This window comes from Oncorhynchus nerka, linkage group LG10, assembly GCF_034236695.1.
Source record: "Oncorhynchus nerka isolate Pitt River linkage group LG10, Oner_Uvic_2.0, whole genome shotgun sequence".
In the NCBI taxonomy this organism is placed as follows: domain Eukaryota; kingdom Metazoa; phylum Chordata; class Actinopteri; order Salmoniformes; family Salmonidae; genus Oncorhynchus; species Oncorhynchus nerka.
The window spans coordinates 84,321,125-84,347,274 of record NC_088405.1 but is presented as its reverse complement, the minus strand read 5'-3'; the positions used below and the strand labels follow the sequence as shown (position 1 = coordinate 84,347,274).

The 26,150-nt window shown below is 43.4% G+C and overlaps 1 protein-coding gene across 3 annotated transcripts; it reads left to right on the top strand.

The window, feature by feature from the left end:
- Window positions 1–95: 95 nt before the first annotated feature.
- Window positions 96–25,845, top strand: LOC115136137 (protein transport protein Sec24A-like). 3 transcript variants are annotated; one of them, XM_029671626.2, is made up of 24 exons: window positions 96–481; window positions 4,711–5,274; window positions 7,665–7,832; window positions 8,147–8,224; window positions 8,582–8,656; window positions 8,784–8,929; window positions 9,221–9,402; window positions 9,543–9,645; window positions 10,001–10,127; window positions 11,233–11,342; window positions 11,650–11,762; window positions 12,150–12,268; window positions 12,567–12,622; window positions 12,846–13,052; window positions 13,356–13,479; window positions 15,165–15,323; window positions 17,058–17,231; window positions 18,459–18,569; window positions 19,206–19,381; window positions 19,720–19,857; window positions 20,060–20,164; window positions 23,464–23,556; window positions 24,059–24,162; window positions 24,477–25,845. In XM_029671626.2, the coding sequence occupies exons 1-24, from the start codon at window positions 424–426 to the stop codon at window positions 24,589–24,591; spliced, it is 3,405 nt and encodes a 1,134-aa protein (XP_029527486.2). In that variant the 5' UTR covers window positions 96–423; the 3' UTR covers window positions 24,592–25,845. The 3 variants fall into 3 exon arrangements, with proteins under 3 accessions (XP_029527486.2, XP_029527487.2, XP_064879945.1); XM_065023873.1 differs by lacking the exon at window positions 96–481 and adding an exon at window positions 1,732–1,784; XM_029671627.2 differs by lacking the exon at window positions 8,147–8,224 and having other exon boundaries at window positions 97–481.
- Window positions 25,846–26,150: the final 305 nt, after the last annotated feature.

Genomic DNA, 26,150 nt, shown 5'->3' with positions numbered 1-26,150 from the left:
GAAGACAGTACAGCATTGCGAGTGTTTCCAGTACTGTAGAAATCCACTATGCACAGGAAGTGCCACGTGTACCAACTGCGCATGCTTGAAGAGGTTTTACGTTGTTCGTGCTGGGTGGGGAATCCCAAGAAGAGTGAAGGAACACAGATATTACGGAAAGGACAGTCTCACACGATTTTATTGACAAGGCCTACACCCGTAGTTGGACGGGGACCGGTCCTAACCATGGTCTGTGATAGCTAACGAGTCGACTAATTCACTTTTTTTCCCCATTTTTTTTTTTCAACCTTAAAGACGCTCCGTTAAACAAACATATCCCATTGCTAGCTAAACAGCTATCTTAGCTGGTTAGCTAAGTAAGACGCAGCTAACTATTCGCCAACGAAGCTTTTAAATTTGATTACGGTCGGTGTCTATTTCAAGATGTCCAGTACAGGGTTCAACTTTCAGAATGGACCAGGAGGACAGCAATACGCAAATGGTGAGCAATTTCGCACTAATATTAGCTAGCTAACATTACCTAATCACAACGGTTTAGTAACTAGCGCGTTAACAAGATAGGCTTTTACTTTATCCTAATCTGATTTGGCCGGTTAGCAAGCTGGCTAGCTAACTACATTAGCTTGCTGCCTTGCTAATAATGCTAACCTAAAAGATGGCTAATGTTAGTAGTGGGCTAATTTACTCTTATCAAGACTACAGTTTGAAATTAACATTGTTCATGTTAGTTAAGTTAGCAATTTGGATATAAGTGATCGCTTTGATTGATACCTAACTTTTAGCTAGCTAGGATAATCTGTTTTAGCTAGAGTCGTTGACAAATGTACTCGCGTATCTAGCTATCTACACTTAGTTATAGCTGCAATTTGTGTCAGTCTCTAGTCTAACTGATAATTAACGTTAGCTAGCGACTAGTGCTACCTTGAATGACGTTAGTCAACTCAATTGAAGATCAAGTTCAGGGGAGAGACCGATAGTTTGGGTCATGATGATGCTACAAGTTGTCAGTTGAGCTAGCCAATTTTCTACTGTAGTTAGCTATAACTAGTTGACTCGTACGTGGATCTTATATTTGGGGAATTGACCAAAATTATTAGCTATATAATTTGAGTCTTGTAATTTGATTGATACCCTGTCGACTGATAAACTGTCATCCTCTAGTTGATTTAGTCTTTGTTTAGGGCTAAACTTTCCTCTCATTTGTTGAAGTTCTTTGTGTAAGGGTCGCGTGACTTTGTTGCGTATTTCGTTGCCTTTTTCGAATCACTTGGCTGGTGTCACATAAAATGTAAAATTATAGTTATAATCGTATTATGCTTTGCAACATCTACTCAGAAGTGAATGACGTACCACAGCGCTTTTTTTGTGCTCTACCTCTGTGTACATGTGGCACATTGGGACGATCCGTTTTAGTTGCATTACTTAAAAATATTTTAAAAATCAGTAGTATAAATATACTTTTTGTCTGGCATTTCTCTCCCTGAATGACATGTAAAGTACATACATACAGTACCAGTCAAAAGTTTGGAGACACTTACTCATTCCAGGGGTTCTCTTTATTTTTTACTACTTTCCACATTGTAGAATAATAGTGAAGACATCAAAACTATGAAATAACACATGGAATCATGTAGTAACCAAAAAGTGTTAAACAAATACAAATATTTTTTATATTTGAGATTCATCAGCAGCCACTTTTTGCCTTGATTACAGCTTTGCCCACACTTGGCATTCTCTCAACCAGCTTCATGATGTAGTCACCTGGAATGCATTTCAATGAGCAGGTATGCCTTAAGTTCATTTGTGGAATTTCTTTCCTCATTGTGTTTGAGCCAATCAGTTGTGACAAGGTAGGGTTGGTATACAGAAGATAGCCCTATTTGGTAAAACACCAAGTCCATATTATGGAAAGAGCTCAAACAGCTCAAATAAGCAAAGAGAAACAACAGTCCATCATTACTTTAAGACATGAAGGTCAGTCAATCTGGAACATTTCAAGAACTTTGACAGTTTCTTCGAGTGCAGTCGCTAAAACCATCAACCGATATGATGAAACTGGCTCTCAAGAGGAACACCACAGGAAAGGAAGATCCAGAGTTACCTTTGCTACAGAGGATAAGTTCATTAGTTAACATCACCTCAGATTGCAGCCAAAATAAATGCTTCACAGAGTTCAAGTAACAAGACACTTCTCAGCATCAACTGTTCAGAGGAGACTGCATGAATCAGGCCTTCATGGTGGAATTGCTGCAAAGAAACCACTACTAAAAGACACCAATAATAAGAAGAGACTTGCTTGGGCCAAGAAACACGAGCAATGGACATTAGACTGGTGCAAATCTGTACTCTGGTCTGATGAGAGCAAATTTGTGGTTCCAACCGCTGCGTCTTTGAGAGACGTGGAGTAGGTGAGCGGATGATCTCTGCATGTGAGGTTCCCACCGTGGTGGAGGTGGTGTATGTGGAGGTGCTTTGGTGGTGACACGGTCAGTGATTTATTTAGGATTCAAGGCACACTTAACCAACATGGCTACCACAGCATTGCATGACCCAACGTACCTCCAGGCTGTGTAAGGGCTATTTTACCAAGAAGGAGAGTGATGGAGTGCTGCATCAGATGACCTGGCCCCCACAATCACCTGACCGCAACCCAATTTGAGATGGTTTGGGATGAGTTGGACTGCAGAGTGAAGGAAAAGCACCCAACAAGTTCTCAGCATATGTGGGAACTCCTTCAAGACGGTTGGGAAAGCATTCCAGGTGAAGCTGCTTGAGAGAATGCCAAGAGTGTGCAAAGCTGTCAAGGCAAAGGGTGGCTCCTTTGAAGAATATAAGATATATTGATTTAACACTTTTTTTTTCTTACTACATTATTCCATATGTGTTATTTCATAGATTTGATGTCATCACTATTCTACAATGTAAAAAATAATGTAGTACACACAAGTCAAAATAGAGATGAACCCATGAATGAGTATGTGTATATAAACTTTTGACTGAGTGTACAGTTTGAAAACTGTTTCATATCAATAATCTCTGGAGGGAACGTTAACCATCCAACTGGACTGAATTAAACACTAACTGTCAAACTGTGTTATTTGTACAGAACCAGTAGTACTCATTCTTTGTCTATAGATAACCAGAGAGTGTTTTGATTAGAGCAGGACATGTTCTTTATGCTGTTGGGTTTGGCTATTGATGATTTATGATTAAGCTTCATATTTTCCTTATCTCTGTAATCGAGGCAATAAAAAGTCTCTACTCCAACAGGTTTTTGAACTCTGATCATTCTGACCAAAGTGGATTTAATCTAGGGTGAATTCATCCTACTTAATTTACTTTAGGCCTAAGCAGTGCACTTATCGAAACGATTGCATATTTTATTTTACATTTATCAGTGACCTGTTTGCTGTACAGTTGTGCTAAGATTTTGTCTCCATGTTTGACTCTTATACTTGCCTCTAATTGGCTGAGCATGTGTACTCGGCACAGGCCAGGTTCACTGTGATTGGAGGGAAGCCTTCAACACAATCACTGTGGCCAGCAGGCATCTTAATGTTGGCGATTTCACTGGCGCTGCCCGGAAAGACAGGGATTATGGTTGTTAATCTTCACCATTGAGGAGTTGTTTTCTAATCCCACCTGTTTATCCTGGCTTGTCCAACAAGTCTTGAGCTATATTACATGTAGCACGCTGTTGCCGCCAGTCAGTCATGACTATTTAATTATAGTAAACCCTGTTTCTACCTAACAATCTTCAAGGTTAGGAGGAGTATTTGATTGGAAAAGCTCTATTTCTATTCTGTTTTTGTGTCTGGTATCATTTGTTCAGATCCTCTATTTACACTCACTGTCAGTACAGGAGTGTCGTCCAGGTGAGATTAGACTTGAGAAATGTGATTGCTGTGTCAGTCTGTCCACATATCGTTTTGCCTTATTTTGGAGACTTTGTCTGTATTTTCATCCCAATTTCCCTCACTGCTATTTAGTGATGGGGGGGGGGTAATCAATAGTTACATATCGGGATATTATTTTTGACAATATATTTAAATCAATTATAACTTATATAGTTTTTACAATATCGCAATATTATTTTGGGCAAGCTTGCTGTACCTGCACAAACTCCAGTATTTGTCCTTTTATAGCATATTCTCCATCTTTTGAAATGGGGAGCCAATTTGTTTTCAGCACTTATTTCTGTGACTGATCTAAACTTGTTTTCTCATGGCTCTCTTGTCCCTCTGCATCAGACATATGGTGAGCATATTGTTTGGACATCGAAACGCAATGAAATCACAGTATCGTATCACAATACATATAGAATCGTGAGAATCGCAATACATATCGTATTGGCACCTAAAGTATCGTGAAAATATTGTATTGGGAGGTCCCTGGCAATTCCCAGCCCTATTGCATTTAGCCTGATGTTTTTGCTACTCTCAAAGTTATCTAGCCCAAATCCTTCTTCAGAGCCACAAACTGTTGTAGGACTAGTCAATCAATACTGCCAGGCAGTTCTACATCTAGTAATGAAACATTTTCTCATCTTTTTTATTAACTGGCAGGCAAATGAGGCAGTCGGCTATTACTCTTTAGGCCTTTGGAATGCAGACTATAGTCATGGGATATTCACATGGGATGTCAGTGTGTTGCTGTATTTTATGTCAAATTCTGTCCTGTAGTCTAATCTGTCATGATCCTGTCTTCCAGGTCCCTTACAGAATCAAGTAGTGCTGCAGCCACCAGGACCGGGTTACATGGCCCACCAGCCTCCATACAACCCAATGCAAGCCAAGGGCCCCATGCCGCCTGGTCCTGGACTCTATAACTCTGGGCCCTACCAGCCCATCCCACCAGTCAGCTCTTACCAGGCCTCCCCAGGTCAGCCCAGGTTAAACAGGCCTCCTATGGGACCTCCCCACCCCATTACGCCCCCTCAGTCCACCAGCCCTTGCCCAGGCCTCAGGATGCCCCCAGCGCAGGCCACCCCTGCTCTACCTGTGTCTGCTAACAGCTACTACCAGCACCCCCCAGCCTGGCAGTATGGGGCCCTTCCACTGATGGGAGCTCCTCCACCAATGGGGGCGCCGCCTCCTATGGCCACTCCTCCCCTCGCGTTTGTGGATAATCACGTGACCTCCTCGCCTAACTTGGCACCACTCCAGGCCCCCTCGGCGGGGTACAGCGCTGCTCCTTCTCCTGTCTACCACAACGCCATGCAACCCTCAGGTCCTCCCTTGTCTCCTACCTCCCTCCACAGATCCACCCAGCCAGGTAAAACTCAGTGCAGAAGGGCTCTGTGATTAACACACTGTTACATATGCTACAGCAGTTTGACGTCCTACGATGAAAAACACTTGGTTGAAAAACATTTAGGCATTATGATGTTATGACATTGACTGGTGGTTTGACTGTGTAGTGACACTTCATATCAGGATTAACAACAGTAACAACAGGTCACTATGATGTCACAGGGAAGCGCCAGAAGTGTTCTAGCAAGCTGATGTTGGAAGTGGACATTGCCCCCTGCTGACACACACACACACACAGATCCAATTGGCTGCACATATCTTCTTGGCAGACACTCTTGAAAAGTTGTCCAGGGACCGATGGAGAGTTCCAGTATCCTCTGGTGATATTCAAATCCATCACCAATATCCAATCAAAAACTGATTGTATTGCAGCATGCGCTGAATACCACAGGTGTAGACATTACCATGAAATTATTGATTACAAACCTTTACCAACGATGCAGTTAAACAAACATATAATACAAAATACAAGTATTAAAACAAGGAATTAAATTAACAGGGTAATAAGGTATTTGAGGTAGATATGGACATGAAGGCAGGGTAAAGTGACTAGTCATCAGGATAGATCACAAGAAGGGCTCCAGTGGGCACTCGATCACCAACACTGGACAACTGAAGAGTGGAAGAACTTTGCCTGGTCCGACTAATCCCGGGTCCTGTTGCGTCATGCTGATGGCAGAGTCAGCATATGGCGTAAATAGCATGAGTCCATGGCCCCAACCTGCCTGGTGTCAACGGTATAGGCTGGTGGCAGGGTACCAGATCAATGTGCAGAGGTATTTGAGGTAGATATGGACATGAAGGCAGGGTAAAGTGACTAGGCATCAGGATATGTAGTAATAATAATAAGATTAAGAACAGAGTAGCAGCAGGGGGTGTGTGCGCCTGTTCTTCAGTACATTTTGGTCATTTATACTGGAATAGCTGAAAATAAATATTAATTTATAGTGTTAATTTTTTATATCTGTGTCTGTTCATGAGTTTCTAGTAGATAGAGAAAATAGCCTAATTAATGAAAAAAACATCTAATCAGCAATGGCATTATTTTCAATTCACTCTGCAACCCTTCTAGCTATTGACTTATTTCACAACTGACAACAGTTTGCCGCCAAAACAAAGACACATTAACATAGTAAAATATGTCTGCGCTATATAGAATCATGCTGAACCCTCATTTTAAACACCAATAGTATTCACTAAATTGAAAACAATCTTATTGAATTATTTCAAATATTTTTATGTGATGAGCCCACACAGAGAACCTGAGATAATTAGATGTCTGTAAATATCGGATAATTCTGATTTAGATTACATCAAATTCTGGTTAAAAAATCAGGTAAAGTTTCTAGTAATTCACCTTCACTTTGCAAACCTGTGTGTGAGAGAGTGTCAGTGTGTGTGCGTATATAGTCTTGTGAATGTGCGTAGAGGCAGTGCAAGTCTGGGTAAGCGTCATTTCCTGGGTTCAGATAGGCAGTTTAGTCACTTACTCCGGACTCACCTACACCACTAGCGGTATTTATGGTGTGTGGCTGTTATGTGGTCAGAAGACATCAGTGATTCATGAATGACGATTATCGCATTATGTAACAATGTGGTGTAAGAAATATCACGTTAGGCATCAAGGATGACTCCTTGATGACTGATTTTGAATAGGATTCACTCCAATTTGGCCAGTTGACTATTTTCATTCAAATTGATTTGATGACAGTATATTCATACTTACAATATCTGAATGACAGATTTTTGCTATTGGAAGAATGGTTCACTCTTGTCTGAAATGCACCAGTCAGTGTAGTCTCTGTAGGTACTGGGGTTCATTGACATTAGCTAGCTCTGGGTCACCAGCATCAGCTGTCATGGGACTCGTCACCTCCAGTGTAGGGATATAATGTTACTCTCCTCAGAGGGGCCTAGTTTCCTCTTATGCACGATAGTCCCCATACCATATACGATATACTCAATTTCTCTATGGCTAATTGGTCTTTTGATCAATCATATCACATTTTCTTTCCAGAGTCAAAAGACTTGTGAAATGAAAATCAGAGTTGGGCTGCCTGTGTAAATGCAGCCATAGGCTACATTGTCATGATATGCATCAGGTATCATCATGCAGCCTATAGGTGCCAGTTTTATTGCCTTAGGTTAGGCCTATGTACAGGTTAGCCTCGACCAAGCCAGTGATGCATGGGCTGGCAGCACAATACTATGTAGGAGCCACTTCTGTAAATATATAATTGTTATGTTAACATTGGCCAAGGTTTGTGTTGAGGGTTGTGATAGGATACTGTATAAGACATTTTAATATGTATGGCAAATGATCCTGAATGATATGTTCTTGTGGTTGTCCAGGCTCTGCCCCTCCTCCAATGAACCCTGTGGCTGCTCCTCACACATACCAGCCAGGTATGACAGCACCTTACGGCCACCCACCTACAGGACCCACACCCTCGATGAGACCCACTCCACCCCCCGTGGGCAATGCTACCCCTCCCCTTCCCTTTGGCCCCAAGACTGATGGTAAGTAAATATCAGTTTAGGGACCGTAGTCTTACATCTCAGAGCAGGAGTGCTGATCCATGTTCAGTTTTGTATTTTAAATCATAATGAATTAGAGGGTAACCTGATCCTAGATCAGCACTCCTACTCTGAGACTTTTTGTTTTTATCCTCTCATCTAATAATATGTTGTTTACCTTGGTCTTTGAAGCATCCACATATATTTGTAGTTTATTTGTTGTAAATTGAAGTTTTAGTGAGGGGGGGCTGTATCCGAGTATCTCCAGCAGCCACCCTTGGGGTCTCATTTCCTTCTCTTTCCTCCCACCGTGACAGCTCAGTGTGGGAGTGATGCTAGTGATGATGCTGCCCACACTGAGTACGACAACCAGGAGAATGATATTGAGTGTCCAGGTGTGGTTTAGTCACTATCAGTGTTGTGGTACTTGTATGTGTGTGGTCCCTGTGTACTTTTGATGTCCTCTATTAGATTTTTAGCATGGTTTCTTAGAGAAAAGGCTTAGAGAACTTGTTTACATTCAATACTGTCTTAGTTTTTGCCATTATTACATTTTAGTGACCTCATGGGTATCAGATTTTTCATTAAATTATGTCTTAATGTCTTTCATTGTGACTGAAATTAGGTGCGTTGAAAACAAAAACATCTATGCTAATTACTAAGTTCTCCAAAAACATTTTGTCAACACCCCCCCCAAAAAAAAAAAACTAAACTAAACTTATCCTGACTCTGGAATCTTTGCTCTGTAACAGGACACATACCCACACCTGCTAATGGCGCTCAAGTTCCCAACAGCTTTGATCACTTGGAGACAAGCCCTAAAATGGGTAAGTCCTCTACTACTCCATAGTTTAATCAGAAATGAATGACTAATATTACATTTTAGTCCCCTATATTTACTGCTAGCAACACTCAGAACTGACATGAGGCCTGTTTTGGTGCTTGTCCCTATAGCTGGCCCACCCCAGCAGCCAGCCCCCCCTGTTCGACACATGGGTCTGTCCTACCCCTCTTTACCCCCAGGGTACCAGAACACCTCCGCCTCCCCTATGCAGGCCCAGACGCAGCCTTACAGCCATGCACCTCAGTCATACCAGCAGGTAAAACACCAGACTGCTCTCTGCTTTCTCAAACCAAATCCAAGACTGACATACTAACAGTACAACGCTCAACTTTCTCTATTATATACAGAGCTTAGCACTTGTCTGATCACGTGAACACTTAAACATTTTAAAATGAACTCTGAATGTTGAAATGGTACATGGATAGACTGTTCAAATATTGAAACTTACCGGTGTTGCGTCCCAAATGGCACCCTATTCCATATAGTCTTTTGACCAGGCCTTTGTTCATTGTACTCACCATTGTACTGTCCTATGTTTCCTCCACAGCCGTCTGCAGGTCCAGCCCAGCTGAGCCCCTCCCTGGCTGGTTTGAGTCTGCAGTCCCAGACCCCTGAGACCCTGAGGGTGGTTAACCTGCTGCAGGAGAGGAACCTGCTCCCCCCGGGCCCCATTACCCCTCCTACACCCTGCCTGCCCCAGGACCTGCAGAAAATCAACTGTCACCCAGAGTGAGTGATAGTTTGTCTGGCACTGTTTTTCAATGACAATCCCCACCACAATGTTGAATATTGTCAAAAGTGTTAATGTACTTTTACTGTGAAATGTACTGGTTCAGACCTGTTGTTTCTCTTGCCTCATCTCTCTACAGGGTCTTCCGCAGTACCCTGACCAACATCCCCCAGACCCAGTCTCTGTTAAACAAAGCAAAGCTTCCACTCGGCTTGCTGCTCCACCCCTTCAAAGATCTCTCGGTAAGATGTTGCCCACTATCTCCCAACCCTCAGTAGACTTCCTTCAACCCTTCCCTCTTCTGGTAAAAGATAGAAGAATGCATTTAGCCTAGAATAACTGTATTTAATCTACGCATCTATGATCATGTCTTTTAAATGTAATTTGATGTTTTTCATTTGTATGGAACTTGGCATTGACGATTGTCATAACCTAACATGTCCTAAGGGTTTGATTTTTCTGTCAACTGCAGCAACTAGCTGTATTAAGTTTTATTCTTCAAGAATCAATGGTACAGCTTTTTTTTTAAATGATGTACCAATCCGATTGTACCTTTTTTTTTTTCTTTTAATGATTTGGTTTGTCTGTACACTGCAGCAACTGCCTGTGGTCACCTCCAGCACTATAGTGCGGTGTCGCTCCTGCAGGACGTATATCAACCCCTTCGTGACCTTCCTGGACCAGAGGAGATGGAAGTGTAACCTGTGCTACCGGGTCAACGACGGTAAGGACCATAGCCACGAGCTCCTCTTAAATGACACCCTGTCTATTCCCCATATTCAGCACCACTTTTGACCACATCCAATGTTTAAGTTTATTTTATTTTTACAGAGACAGTGCACATTAATCAACGTTTCAGTAAAAGTGCCGGTTTTAGCCAGCCGGCTAATTTTCAACCGCAGTCCCTGGGCAGGTTATTAAAAACAATTACAATATAGACAATCATTGAGCAGTGAAAACACGCAGAGCAACATAGGACAAGCAAGACGTAGCATACAGACAGAGCAACAGAACAAGCAAGATGTAGCACACAGACAGAGCAACAGAACAAAAAGCAGCAAGACAAAATTCATAAAAGCAAGTGTTTCCACACCTCACAAGCTACAGACAACATGGAAAGTGGCAATACACAGCTAGGGATGTTCACAAATCTGATTGGCCTTTAGCCATGTATTCATACATCTTGTGAAAGTGTGATAGGTGGTGCAATTATGTGTGTCAGATGGCAGTGTATTCCAGACATGGGAAGCTCTCACAGAGAAAGCGGATTTAGTAAAGGTGCTTTTCCTTAAGGGAACTATACAGTCACCTCTCATGGCAAACCTTGTGGATCTGCTGCCATATGTTTGGGTTTTCTGTTTAACAAAAATACTGAGTGGAGGGGGAGCCTCCATTTAGGATCTTGAATACAAGACATGCGTCGGTGTATTGCACAAGATTTTTCCACTCAGGAGCTCATGCTTTCTCAGGATGTAACAGCGATGATGGCTACTGGGCTTCTTTGACAGCCTGTTTGTAGACAGACTGAATAGGTTTTAATGTTGTACAGCAAGCTTGGGCCCAACTAGTCAAGCAGTATGTTAACTGGGGGAGTATCATAGATTTGAAGTTCATTCCAAACACATGTTTTAAGTGAGAAGTTAGGCTGGTCTGAAGCGGAAAAAGGACATTCACTTGAGCACCAAGGCCTAACTTCACCCATGCTCTACCAATATATTCCAGCACATAGCTTTGACCTAAACGTTCAGAATTTCATTCACCTGATGACAGTAGTGATGGACAGTCCTGTTCTTTTCTGACTGATGACAACCTCCATGTTTGTTGTACAGTTCCAGAGGAATTCATGTACAACCCAGTCACCAGATCGTACGGAGAGCCACACAAAAGACCTGAGGTCCAGAACGCCACCATCGAGTTCATCGCACCCTCAGAATACATGGTAAATACACATTATATAGTTTTAAGATTTGTCTATTTAAAGCATTGCATGTTATTTTGCCTGAATCTGTGGTAAGTGGTTACATCCCCCCCCTTTTTATATGCTACTTAAATGCAGATGAAATGAGCAGTGTTCCACTGTTGCCACGTTCATAGTGATTCCATCAGGCTTTCTGACTCCATGGAGTTGTTTATGATTTCCTGGAGTTGTTTATCTAGGAAGCATTTGCATGTTTTGTTAGGATGTGGTAAGAGAGTGTGGTGTATGAGTGTGTTTGTATTGATTGTGTGAAACCTGTCATCCTCAGCTGAGACCCCCCCAGCCTGCCGCTTATCTCTTCGTGCTGGATGTATCCCACAATGCCGTGGAAACGGGATACCTAGATGTCGTCTGTCAGTCACTGCTGGAGAACATCAACGCGTATGTGTACATCAGTTACAGACTGAGGAAGCCATTGGGATGCAGATGAAATACACTCCTGGGATAATGTCCACAGCCCTGATATGATGGTTCATTACGTATTGTCCTATTAAGCTATGTAATAACATATTCTGTACTGATCAATACTAGGTAGCTTAAAGACTTCAGTTTAGCATCAGATAGCCCTAAAACAATGTTTATTTGAGTTTTTAATGTGACTATATACACATTTTTGTCATTAAGATTAATAACAAAAAGTGATTCAGACACAGAAATAAAATAACTTACAGAAGTATTGAGCAAGAAGAAGAAAGTCAATATTAACTGAACCGGACCACACATCACTGTGACCTGTGAGTATCGGCTGACTGACCATGTGTGTTCCAGGCTCCCTGGAGACTCCAGGACAAAGATTGGCTTCATCTCCTTTGACAGCACCATCCACTTCTACAACCTCCAGGAAGGCCTGGCCCAACCACAGATGCTCATTGTCTCGGACATTGAAGGTGAGAGACCACAAAGTGCTTACAAGCTTTGTCATTAGAATAATTCACTGTCTAGAAATGCCTAGGGAAATGAGGAAGGTCCACACTCACTATTTGCAGTGAAAGAAAGGAAAATGTATTTGTTATTTTGTGACACATGCTTCACCCAATCGGGCTTCATCAGTGTATAAGTTGTGACAACATGGAAAAACATCCTATAGATAGGGCTGCAATATAAATGATGCTGTACTTTTAAAGTCTTTATTTCAGCAGGTTACAGTGGTCTAAAGGTCTTCTATGCTGTTTTCCTTTCTTCCAGATATATTTTTACCAACACCAGACAGCCTTTTAGTGAACCTCAATGAATGCAAGGAGGTAAGGAGCTCTTAAAACTATTCCTGTACAGATTCCTCAGAGACAGGCTCTCAACAAAATGTTAAACGAAGATGTTACAAGTCCAATCTGTAAAACTATTCACAGCAACATCGTGAAAATGCATCAAGACACACACATTCGGTAACTTTTTTTTTGCCTGAACCTCTTTTACACTGTTTTGCATTTCAAAACTTTATTGAAAAATGTGTTTTTATTCGTACAGCTAGTGCAGGATCTGCTGAAGAGCTTGCCCCAGATGTTTGGCAAGACCATGGAGACCCATTCTGCTCTGGGCCCGGCCCTGCAGGCAGCCTTCAAGCTGCTGTCGCCCACCGGGGGGCGCATGTCCGTCTTCCAGACCCAGCTGCCCAAACTGGGCGTGGGGACCCTCAAGTCCAGAGAGGACCCCAACCAGAGAGCTTCAGCCAAGGTCGGGACTAGCGAGAGCCTGGGTCTCACTGGTTTATGTATTTTGTATCCAAAGTGGCACCCTATTACCTATATAGTGAACTACTTTTTAGGTCCCATGTGTAGGAAATGGGTACCATTTGCTGTACATTTTATTTTTAATTACTTGGTAAAGAGAGGAATGCAGTGTGCACATCTGTTCTGCAGTGGCGGTAGAAACTTTATCTTTCTCAATACTCAAGATATAGTTTCAGACATTTCTTATGCCTAATATTCTCATTTAGAAATGTTTTGTTGTGCTCATTGTGTGGTGGTGATTCCCCAGGAAATCCCGAACCTGTCTCCTGCCACAGACTTCTATAAGAAGCTGGCCCTGGACTGTTCAGGACAGCAGGTGGCTGTGGACCTATTCCTACTGAGCTCCCAGTACTGTGACCTGGCCTCTTTAGGTGAGTGGTGCCTTCTGACTGATACATCTGAACTTCAGTGTGTTATTATTAACAATGTCACCTTATTTCAGCAGCCAGCAGTGCTCTTTATCTGTCTGTGTTGCTGTATACAGTACCAGTCAAAAGTTTGGACATACCTACTTGAAGGGTTTTCTTTATTTTTACTATTTTCTACATAGTAGAATAATAGTGAAGACATGATTCCATATGTTGTTTTGATGTCTGATCAAAATTCTAAACGCAACATTTTACGGTGTCGATCCCATGTTTTATGAGCTCAAATAAAAGATCCCAGAAATGTTCCATATACACAAAAAGCTTTTATCTCAAATTCTGTGCACAGATTTGTTGATATCCCTGTTGGTGAGCAATTCTCCTTTGCCAAGATAATCCATCCACCTGACAGGTGTGGTATATCAAGAAGCCAATTAAACCGCATGATTATTACAAAGGTGCACCTTGTGCTGGGGACAATAAAAGGCCACTCTAAATGTGCAGTTTTGTCACAACCCAATGCACAGATGTTTCAAGTTGAGGGAGCGTGCAATTGGCATGCTCACCTGCAGGAATATCTACCAGCGCTGTTGCCAGAGAATTGCATGTTAATTTCTCTACCATAAGCCGCCTACAATGTCGTTTTGGAGAATTTGGCAGTACAGACCACGTGTAACCACGCCAGTCCAGGGCCTCTACATCCGGCTTCTTCACCTGCGCGATTGTCTGAGACCAGCCACTCAGATAGCTGATGAAACTGGGTTTGCACAACCAAAGCATTTCTGCAAAAACTGTCACTGTCTCAGTGAAACTCATCTGTGTTCTCGACGTCTTCACCAAGGTCCTTGACCTGACTGTTGTTTGGCGTCATAACCGACTTCAGTGGGCAAAAATGCTCACCTTTGATGGCCACTGGCATGCTGGAGAAGTTTGCTCTTCACGGATGAATCCCGGTTTCAACTCTACCGGGCATATTGTGGTGTTGTGTGTGTGCAAGCGGTTTGCCGATGTCAACATTGTGAACAGAGTGCCCTGTGTTGCCTGTACGGGTTATGGTATAGGCAGGCATAAGCTATGGAAAAAGAACACACTGCATTTTATCGATGGAAATTTGAATGCAAAGAAATGCCATGACAAGATTTGAGGCCTATTGTTGAGCCATTCATCCGCCACCCTCACCTCATGGAAGCTGAAAATGTCCCAGTTATTCCATGGCCTGCATACTCACCAGACATGTCACCCATTTAGTTTAGCACATTTGGGTTGCTCTGCATCAACGTGTTCCAGTTCCTGCCAATATCCAGCAACTTCGCACAGCCATTGAAAAGGAGTGTGACAACATTCAACAACCTGATCAACTCTATGCGAATGAGATTAGTTGCACTGCATGAGGTAAATGGTGGTCACACCAGATACTGACTGGTTTTTCTTAAGGGATCTGTGACCAACAGGTGTATATCTGTATTCTCGGTGCCATGTGAAATCCATAGATTAGGACCTAATTCATTTATTTCAATTGACAGATTTTCTTATATGAAGTATCACTCAGTAAAACCTTTGAAATTTTTAGAGGTTGCGTTTTTTTAAATGTTCATTTATTCAAATGCCACAAGGCCCTTCGTATAGAACATCTTACTCTGGTTGGACTCATGTGTAATCTCTGCTTCATCTTCTCTCTCTCGTTCTCTCAGCTTGCATATCCAGGTACTCAGCAGGAAGTGTGTACTACTACCCCTCATACCAGCAGCAGCACAACCCAGCCGGGGTTGAGTGCTTCCAGAAGGATCTCAAGAGGTACCTCACCAGGAAGATTGGCTTGGAGGCTGTAATGAGGATCCGCTGCACTAAAGGTAACAAGTCCTCACTCAATATTTTCTCACTATGTTGATTGCCTTGCATTATGTTATTTCACATGGAAGCAGCAGCAGCACTTTAAATGTCAGACATTATATTCTATAACGTCCTTGTGGAAAGTGTTCGCTGAAGGAAATCTCAATGACAATTGAGGAAGGATACTGTGAACCCTGTAAACTTATGGTTGTGAGTCTGTCTGTGCTCCAGTTGATTTCAGTATCTGGGAGTAAAAACTGTCAGATTAAATGTATTTAATTCAAATCTCTCGGACCCACTTCTATATCTAAACTTAGCAAAGAAAGACACGTCCTCTCACTGTCAACTGCGTTTATTTTCAGCAAACTTAACATGTGTAAATATTTGTATGAACATAAGATTCAACAACTGAGACATAAACTGAACAAGTTCCACAGACATGTGACTAACAGAAATTGAGTAAGGTGTCATTGGAAAAAAGGGGGTGTCAATCAAAAGTAACAGTCAGTATCTGGTGTGGCCACCAGCTGCATTAAGTACTGCAGTGCATCTCCTCCTCATGGACTGCACCAGATTTGCCAGTACTTGCTGTGAGATGTTACCCCACTCTTCCACCAAGGCACCTGCAAGTTCCCGGACATTTCTGGGGGGAATGGCCCTAGCCCTCACCCTCCGATCCAACCGGTCCCAGACGTGCTCAATGGGATTGAGATCCAGGCTCTTCGCTGGCCATGGCAGAACACTTGCAGGAAATCATGCGCAGAATGAGCAGTTTGGCTGGTGGCATTGTCATGCTGGTGGGTCATGTCAGGGTGAGCCTGCAGGAAGGGTACCACATGAGGGAGGAGGATGTCTTCCCTGTAACGCACAGCTTTGAGATTGCCTGCAATGACAACAAATTCAGTCCGATGATGCTGTGACATATCGCCCAAAACCATGATTGACCTTCCACCTCCAAATCGATCCCATTCCAGAGTACAGGCCTCTGTGTAACGCTCATTCCTTTGGAGATAACCGCGATTTCGACCATCACTCCTGGTGAGACAAAACCGCGACTCGTCAGTGAAGAGCACTTTTTGCCAGTCCTAGCCTTACAACAGGCCTACAACCCCTCAGTCCAGCCTTTCTCAGCCTATTGCGGACAGTAAGAGCACTGATGGAGAGAGTGTGCATTCCTGGTGTAACTCGGGCAGTTGTTGTTGCCATCCTGTACCTGTCCCGCAGGTGTGATGATCGGATGTACCGATCCTGTGCAGGTGTCGTTACACGTGGTCTGCCACTGCGAGGACGATCAGCGTTCCGTCCTGTCTCCCTGTAGCGCTGTCTGTGGTGTCTCACAGTACGGACATTGCAATTTATTGCCCCGGCCACATCTGCCTCATGCCACCTTGCAGCATGCCTAAGGCACGTTCACGCAGGTGATCAGGGACCCTGGGCATCTTTCTTTTGGTGTTTTTCAGAGTCAGTAGAAAGGCCTCTTTAGTATCCTGAGTTTTCATAACTGTGACCTTAATTGCCTACCGTCTATAAGCTGTTAGTGTCTTAACGACCGTTCCACAGGTGCATGTTCATTCATTGTTTCCCATGCTTGTTCAATGAACCGTAAACAGTGTTTAAACCCTTTACAGTGAAGTTATTTGGATTTTTGCGAATTATCTTTGAAAGACCAGGTCCTGAAAAAGGGACGATTTATTTTGTATGTTGATTATTGTGAAAAGAAAATATAAAACTCTGACCCCTCAACTTCCATGCAGGTTTGTCCATCCACACGTTCCATGGGAACTTCTTTGTGCGCTCCACGGATCTGCTGTCCCTGCCCAATGTGAACCCAGACGCGGGCTTTGCTGTGCAGATGTCCATTGAGGAGAACCTGGTGGACATGCAGTCCGTCTCCTTCCAGGCTGCGCTGCTCTACACATCCAGCAAAGGTACACTGTCTGGAGCTGCTGTGATGGGGGTGTAGGGAGCTTTACCATGAAAAGATTAGCTGTGTTCGAATACTCACACTAACCACACTAACCATACTATTTGTGACATACTTTGAGTATGTAGTCTGCTTATAGCTCATACTATGAATATAGTTAGTATGCCAGAAGTTCCTGGATGTTGTACTACATTCACCAAAATTCAAAGTATACAAGAAGTGGGACACTATTTCTGTGTTTTTAGGGCCCATAATGCAATTCTTCAGAATGGGCGTGGCTTCACATTTTCCGATTTGAAGAAAATGGGGGGGGGGGGGGGATATGCTGCCCGAAGTCCGAGAGCGGATACAAATTCATCCATTTAACTAATTATGACAAATGTTAAAATGTTGCGCAATGTAATAAAGTAATGACTTTTCAAATAAGTTACATTACATGTTATGTTGTCTGACAATTTGTTAGCTACGCTAGCTAACCTTATGAACCACATAGCATATCATTACAGCAGTTGCTTGTATGTTGGCTAGCTACCTAACTTTGGTTTGCTACTAATACATTGAACTTGCCAGTATATTAACTATATACTATCTAACTTTTATTGACTTGATTATTCACGTCATACATAGCTTAGTTACGTGGTATAGTTGTTGTGCTTTCTCAATGGACATTGTTAATGAAGTCCGTAAGATGTCTAGCTAGTATTTGTTATGCTAGCAAGAAGTTGCATAGCAACAGCATCGACTTCCGGTAGACGGGCGAAGCGCAAGTACACTCAACTGAATGGATTACGTTGGAATACAGTCAACTAAAATGAACTAATAGTATGTAGTGTATATTCTCATTAAGTATGTAGTATACAGTATGTTAGTATGGATATTCGAACACAGCTTTTGTCATTATTTTTCTGTGGGATTTACTTGGTTTAGATTCACTATGTGCATCCCAAATAGCACCCTATTCCATACATGGTGTACTACTTTTTACCAGGACTCAAAAGGCTCTTGTCCAAAAAAGTGCACTATATAGAGAATAGGGTGCCATTTGGGACTCAGCCTCACTGGAACAAGTGAGATGGAACACTTTTTGTAATGTATACTGAAATTTAAAGATATTATTTCTTTCTGAAGTGCAATTTAGTTTTGTTTGTTTCCTTTCTTGACAAATATATTTCCGATGCAAAGCAATTGTAATGCTGAAATAATAACTTGTTGCTTGGTGTTGTTTCTACAGGAGAGAGAAGAATTCGAGTCCACACCATGTGTTTGCCTGTTGTCAACTCCCTGTCTGACATCTTTGCTGGGGCTGATGTCCAGGCCATCACTGGTCTGCTGGCTAGCATGGGTAGGTAGTTCCAGGGACGCAGTGTTGGTGTAGTTATTAAAGGCATGTTTATTTCCATCAGTACCAGGTGAAGTCCTTAGACTGTCCCATCATCCTGTGGTCTTTAATGTCTCATAGTGAGAACACGCTTGTCATCCACACAGTGCCATCCATAGCTGCCTCATTTGCATGGACAGATGGTAATGTCAGATGGTTGCCTGGTTACTGTGACCTTTGTGGAATCCAAGTGGCTAAATCAAACTGACTGAAGACTAATCTTCTTATAATGTATTGGAGGTTTTATTAGTATCAGTCACTGATAAAATATTGTTATTCAGTCACATTATTTGGATGGTCTGGAAAGTCCATCTGTAGAAGCTCTACAGATAACTCTAACCTTAGCAAGTAGTTGCTTAAGTTTAGAATAAGGGTTAGGGTAAGGGCTAAGTTTAGGGTTAGAATGTGGGTTAGTAGATGGTGTGTAGAGCATCTACAGATGGACTATCCAAATGGTGTTGGTTGCTTTTGTAATGAAGGCCATGACTGCAAACTTGTACTGTACAATCATGTAACTTGTGAATCCCAATCCCGGAGGTAAAAATGTAGCTGAGAGTTTTGAATTCAATGCCCTGTTCCTGATGTGTCCTCCCCCTCTAGCTGTGGATCGCTCGGTGACGTCCAGTTTGAGTGACGCCCGGGACGCGATGACCAACGCTTCCATTGACTCTCTGACATCCTACCGCACCTCTGTGCTCACTATCCAGCAGCCTGGCCTCCTGGCCCCCGCCTGCCTCAGGCTGTTCCCCCTCTACATCCTGGCCCTGCTCAAACAGGTACACTACCCACCCACTCTCTCCCTGGCTAGTACCCTGGCAGTCTACAGCTTCATCCCATATGGCACCCTGTTCCCTGCACTACTTTTGACCAGGGCCCATTGGGCTCTGGTAAAAAGTAGTGTGCAATATAAGGAATAGGGTGCCATGTGGGATGAAGCCTACTTCCCATTGGGATTTCAACTTTCACCGACGAGTTATAATTACAACTCAGCATAGCATAAAAACCAGCTTTAAAACACCATAAGAAATCCAGTCAGTCAGAAACTGACCAATCTACCTTTATTGGCTTACGGATCTCCTTTGCTCATGTTGTTTTTATTCTCTGTGGTCCACAGAAAGCCTTCCGAACCGGTACAAGCACCAGGCTGGACGACCGTGTGTTTGCCATGTGTCAGCTGAAGTACCAGCCCCTGGCCTACGTCATGCTGATGATCCACCCAGCGCTGTACCGCGTGGACGACCTGACTGATGAGGTGAGGGCTAGGGGAACAGAGCATAGATAATGAGAAGAGCAATATAGTTTATCACCTCTTATACACTCAGATCATTTAAAGAAAGAACACTGATATTCAGGTCTATGCTTCGGCTTCCATCTGACGTGTGGATATATTGCACTTTTCCTCTTTTATTAACCAAGCTTCTCTTTTCGTCCCCCTCCTTCCACCCCCTCCACAGGGAGCCCTGAACATCAGTGAGCGTGCCATCCCCCAGCCCAGAGTCCAGCAGCTGTCTGTGGAGAAGCTGAGCAGAGAGGGGGCCTTCCTTATGGATGCTGGCTCGGTTAGTAGCATGATGATGATGTACACCATATGTGCAAAAGTATGTCGACACCCCTTTCAAATTAGTGGATTAATCTATTTCAGCCACACCTGTTTCTGACAGGTGTATAAAATAGAACACACAGCCAATATAATATCCATAGACAAACGTTGGTAATAGAATTGCCTTACTGAAGACCTCAGTGACTTTCAATGTGGCACAGTCATAGGATGCCACCTTTCCAACAAGTCAGTTTGTCAAATTCCTGCCCTGCTAGAGCTGCCCCAGTCAACTGTAAGTGCTATTATTGTGAAGTGGAAACGTCTAGGAGCAACAACTGCTCAGCCGAGTAGTGGGAGGCCGCTCAAAGAACAGGACCGCCGGGTGCTGAAGCACATAGGGTGTAAAAATCATCTGTCCTCAGTTGCAACACTCACTACCGAGTGTCAAACTGCCTCTGGAAGCAATGTCAGCACAAGAACTGTTCGTTGGGAGCTTCATGAAATGGGTTTTCATGACCGAGTAGACTCACACAGGCCTAAGATCAACGTGCAATGCCAAGCTTCGACTGGAGTGGTATAAAGCTTGCAACCATTGCACTCTGGAGCTGTGGAAACGTGTTCTCTGGAACACCATCTGGCAGTCCGACGGACGAATCTGGGTTTGGGAAATGCCAGAAGAATGCTACATGGCCCAATGCACAGTGCCAACTGTAAAGTTTGGAGGAGGAATAGTTGTCTGGGCTGTTTTTCATGGTTCGGACTAGGCTCCCTTAGTTCCAGTGAAGGGAAATCTTAATGCTACAACACAATGACATTCTAGGCGATTCTGTGTTTCCAACTTTGTGGCAACAGTTTGGGGAAGGCCCTTTTCTGTTTTCAGCATGACAATGCCCCCATGCGCAAAGCGAGGTCCATACAGAAATAGTTTGTTGATCGGTGTGGAAGAACTTGACTGGCCTGCACAGAGCCCTGACCTCAACCCCATCGAACACCTTTGCGAGCCAGGCCTAATCACCCAACATCAGTGCCCTACCTCACTAATGCTCTTGTGGCTGAATGGAAGCAAGTCCCTTACGCAATGTTACATGTGAAAAGCCTTCCCAGAAGAGTGCATGCTGTTATAGTAGCAAAGGGGTGACCAACTCTATATTGATGCCCATGATTTTGGAATGAAATTAAATCAAATCAAATTTTATTTGTCACATGCAGATGTTAATGCGAGTGTAGCGAAATGCTTGTGCTTCTAGTTCCGACAATGCAGTAATAACCAACAAGTAATCTAGCTAACAATTCCAAAACTACTACCTTATAGACACAAGTGTAAGGGGATAAAGAATATGTACATAAAGATATATGAATGAGTGATGGTACAGAGCGGCATAGGCAAGATACAGTAGATGGTATTGAGTGCAGTATTTCCCATCAATTCCCATTATTAAAGTGGCTGGAGTTGAGTCAGTGTCAGTGTGTTGGCAGCAGCCACTCAATGTTAGTGGTGGCTGTTTAACAGTCTGATGGCCTTGAGATAGAAGCTGTTTTTCAGTTTCTCGGTCCCAGCTTTGATGCACCTGTACTGACCTCGCCTTCTGGATGATAGCGGGGTGAACATCGGGTGGTGTAGGTGTCCTGGAGGGCAGGTAGTTTGCCCCCGGTGATGCGTTGTGCAGACCTCACTACCCTCTGGAGAGCTTTACGGTTGTGGGCGGAGCAGTTGCCATACCAGGCGGTGATACAGCCCGCCAGGATGCTCTCGATTGTATATCTGTAGAAGTTTGTGAGTGCTTTTGGTGACAAGCCAAATTTCTTCAGCCTCCTGAGGTTGAAGAGGCGCTGCTGCGCCTTCTTCACGATGCTGTCTGTGTGAGTGGACCAATTCAGTTTGTCTGTGATGTGTATGCCGAGGAACTTAACTTACTACCCTCTCCACTACTGTTCCATCGATGTGGATAGGGGGGTGTTCCCTCTGCTGTTTCCTGAAGTCCACAATCATCTCCTTAGTTTTGTTGACGTTGAGTGTGAGGTTATTTTCCTGACACCACACTCCGAGGGCCCTCACCTCCTCCCTGTAGGCAGTCTCGTCGTTGTTGGTAATCAAGCCTACCACTGTTGTGTCGTCCGCAAACTTGATGATTGAGTTGGAGGCGTGCGTGGCCACGCAGTCGTGGGTGAACAGGGAGTACAGGAGAGGGCTCAGAACGCATCCTTGTGGGGCCCCAGTGTTGAGGATCAGCGGGGTGGAGATGTTGTTGCCTACCCTCACCACCTGGGGGGCGGCCCGTCAGGATGTCCAGTACCCAGTTGCACAGGGCGGGGTCGAGACCCAGGGTCTCGAGCTTGATGACGAGCTTGGAGGGCACTATGGTGTTAAATGCCGAGCTGTAGTCGATGAACAGCATTCTCACATAGGTATTCCTCTTGTCCAGATGGGTTAGGGCAGTGTGGTTGAGATTGCATCGTCTGTGGACCTATTTGGGTGGTAAGCAAATTGGAGTGGGTCTAGGGTGTCGGGTAGGGTGGAGGTGATATGGTCCTTGACTAGTCTCTCAAAGCACTTACATTTACATTTAAGTCATTTAGCAGACGCTCTTATCCAGAGCGACTTACAAAATTCATGATGACGGAAGTGAGTGCTACGGGGCGGTAGTCGTTTAGCTCAGTTACCTTAGTTTTCTTGGGAACAGGAACAATGGTGGCCCTCTTGAAGCATGTGGGAACAGCAGACTGGTATAGGGATTGATTGAATATGTCCGTAAACACACCGGCCAGCTGGTCTGCGCATGCTCTGAGGGCGCGGCTGGGGATGCCGTCTGGGCCTGCAGCCTTGCGAGGGTTAACACGTTTAAATGTTTTCTTCACCTCGGCTGCAGTGAAGGAGAGTCCGCATGTTTTCGTTGCGGGCCGTGTCAGTGGCACTGTATTGTCCTCAAAGCGGGCAGAAACGTTATTTAGTCTGCCAGGGAGCAAGACATCCTGGTCCGTGACTGGGCTGGTTTTCTTCTTGTAGTCCGTGATTGACTGTAGACCCTGCCACATGAATGAGATGTTGGATGAGCAGGTGTCCACATACATTTGGTGACGTGGTGTTTAATTTATTAGGGACAGCTACAATGACAGCATTGACACATTGCATCATCAACAGTCGGATGCATTTCACCATCATGCTTTAGCTTGCGCTAATTTGCATGATTATTGAGGAATCCTTCTGTCATTTGCCGTACAAAATAGATAGATACAACACATCTACAGTGGATTCTTCTCAACAAACACACAGATGCATAACACGAACACAATGTGACTGACTTCTCCATTCTCCAACAGGTGATCTATCTCTGGATCGGAAGAAACTGCAACCCAGACTTCCTCACGCAAGTCCTGGGGGTCCCAGACTACGCTGCTGTGCCTCAGAACATGGTAAGGAACCTAAGCACCTGCTCCCCCTTTAACTGTTTCTCTTAGCCCAGCTCCCCTGCTCCTGACAAGGTTCTGTATCGCTCACCAAGACCTCTGTTTATAACACAGTGGTTCGAGCCCTGAATGCCAATTGGCTGAAAGCCATGGTATGTCAGACCATATACAATGGGTATGACACCGTTTTTTTTTTTTTTTACAATTAAATTGTTAACCAGTTTATGTAATAGCAATAAGGCACCTTGGGTTTGCTGTAAAAGGCCTATATTCCACGGCTAAGGGCTGTATCCAGGCACTCTGCGTCGTGTGTAAGAACAGCCCTTAGCCCTGGTGTATTGGCCATATACCACTTAATTCACATGTGTTGGTTGTATCTTTTGTTTGTGACTTATATTGTACTGTGTGTGTATATATTGCACTATAATGCTGTTTAAAATGCGATGCACAACACATTTCCTGAAAGGGAGACCATAAAGATATTATTATAATGTGTTCCATCTCCCAGAACCTTCTCCCAGAGTTGGACACTGCAGAGTCCCAGAGAACCAGAGCGTTTGTTGGCTGGCTGAGGGAACAGAGGCCCTTTTTCCCCATCCTGCATGTCATTAGGTAGGCAGTAGTAACTAGATGAGATCACTGGGGGAGTTCAGAGGCAATGTCTGCATTCCGAATGGACCCCTATTCCCTTAATAGTTCATTACTTTTTACCAGGGCCCATAGAGCTCTGGTACAAAAATAGTGCACTGTTTAGGGAATAGGGGGCCATTTGGTTGAGTTTGAAGCCCAAAATTAAATGAAGTATTAAGATCAGGTTGAACTCATTGACAGCGAGTTTTGCTGACCTGTCAAACGACTGAGTTCAATTCTGCAAGAGACTGTGTAAATGTTGTGGATCCAACCTTACCCTTTCTGTTCCTTTCCAGGGAGGAGAGCCCACTGAAAGCCAGCTTTATGCAGAACATGATTGAGGATCGGACAGAGTCGGCCCTGTCTTACTATGAGTTTTTACTCCATGTCCAACAGCAAGTCTCCAAGTAAACGCAGCGTATGGAGTCAGCCCTGGGAACACTGACAGGATGTGCATCCGTGTGTGAACGAACGTTGGGAAGATTGAACCTGTCAGGGACGGCTGCCTCTCACAGCATCTTCAGTTATGGCGCACTATTCTTGTGTCTAGCATTGCCTTTCTTAAAGATTGCGCCCCCCCATCTGCAGACCTTCTTTCAAACAGATCAAACTTTATGTGGTGAGCAGGACATGGACAGAGGCAACTCGGCTAATTCTGATTTGGCTCTTTTTGTTTTCAGCTGGAACATGTTGTCAAGACCAGGGAATCCATGACACGATATTATGTACATCAGTGATTGAGCAAATCAGTGTTTATTCTCATAGAACTATGCTTTCTAAGAGATCCTTTCAGATACAGTTCTGGCTATGGATGTGAAGTCTTGTTCAAAAAGCACCGTTGTATTTGTTAATAAAGTAATATATGTATCATGCTGAAGGCCATGTTGAAGGAGTATCGTCTAACCTCGGACTGTTTATTATTGGATGTCCCCTTATGCATAAGAATACAGTATATCTCAGCTATGATGATGACAATAGTCATCTACCAATTAGTGGTAAAGGACAGAAGTTTGGTTATTATTGTGTCGAACAAATCTCTAGACTTAATGTAAAGTCTGAAATGTAGATGTTTTTAAAGGTGAACAGAGCTCGTTATAATTTCCTGCCTTGAATGTTGTTGACTAAGGGGAATTCCACGGTAACAGTGACACTGAGACTCAAATATTTCACTTTAAAATGTATTTCAAACAAAAACCAGTGATTGCAAAGTTAAACAAACCATATAACTCTATGCATGATGCCTGTTACTGTGGAATTGGAATTGCCCCTAAGCAATGGAATGCCGTCTCATCTCTTGGGTCAGATCTTTCCTTCAAAGACTCACTCACCCATTCTCCTCTCCTCATGGACATTCAAAACAACTAGCTTTTTTGTTTTTAGTTTAATTTATGAGATTCCCGATCTGATTAAATACTGTTATTGCCTTGTATGGGAACTCACTTTCTATTATTGAAACTGTTTAAATACAGACACTATATATTAAATATTTTAATATAATAGGATATGGGAAATTCTTTAACACGGACATATAACAAAGCCATTGTGATCTTTTAATCATGCTTATTGATACTTGTATATTGAAAATACTCCATTATAATGGTAAAGAATTGTTAATTTTAGTATGAAGATGAAATGACGCTAATAAAATGTTTGGGGCTTTTTAAACGTAGTTGTGATTTGTCATGGATGGGCAGAGTACGTTTTAGGTTTCCTGACTATTGAAATTAGAACGTTTGAAAAATGTGTGAGATGAAAATGGACAAACCAAAGGGTGTGCGACAGAAGGGTAATCAGTGGCCAAAATGGACAACCCAACGGGTGTGCGACAGAAGGGTAATCAGTGGCCAAAATGGACAAACCAACGGGTGTGCGACAGAAGGGTAATCAGTGGCCAAAATGGACAAACCAACGGGTGTGCGACAGAAGGGTAATCAGTGGCCAAAATGGACAAACCAACGGGTGTGCGACAG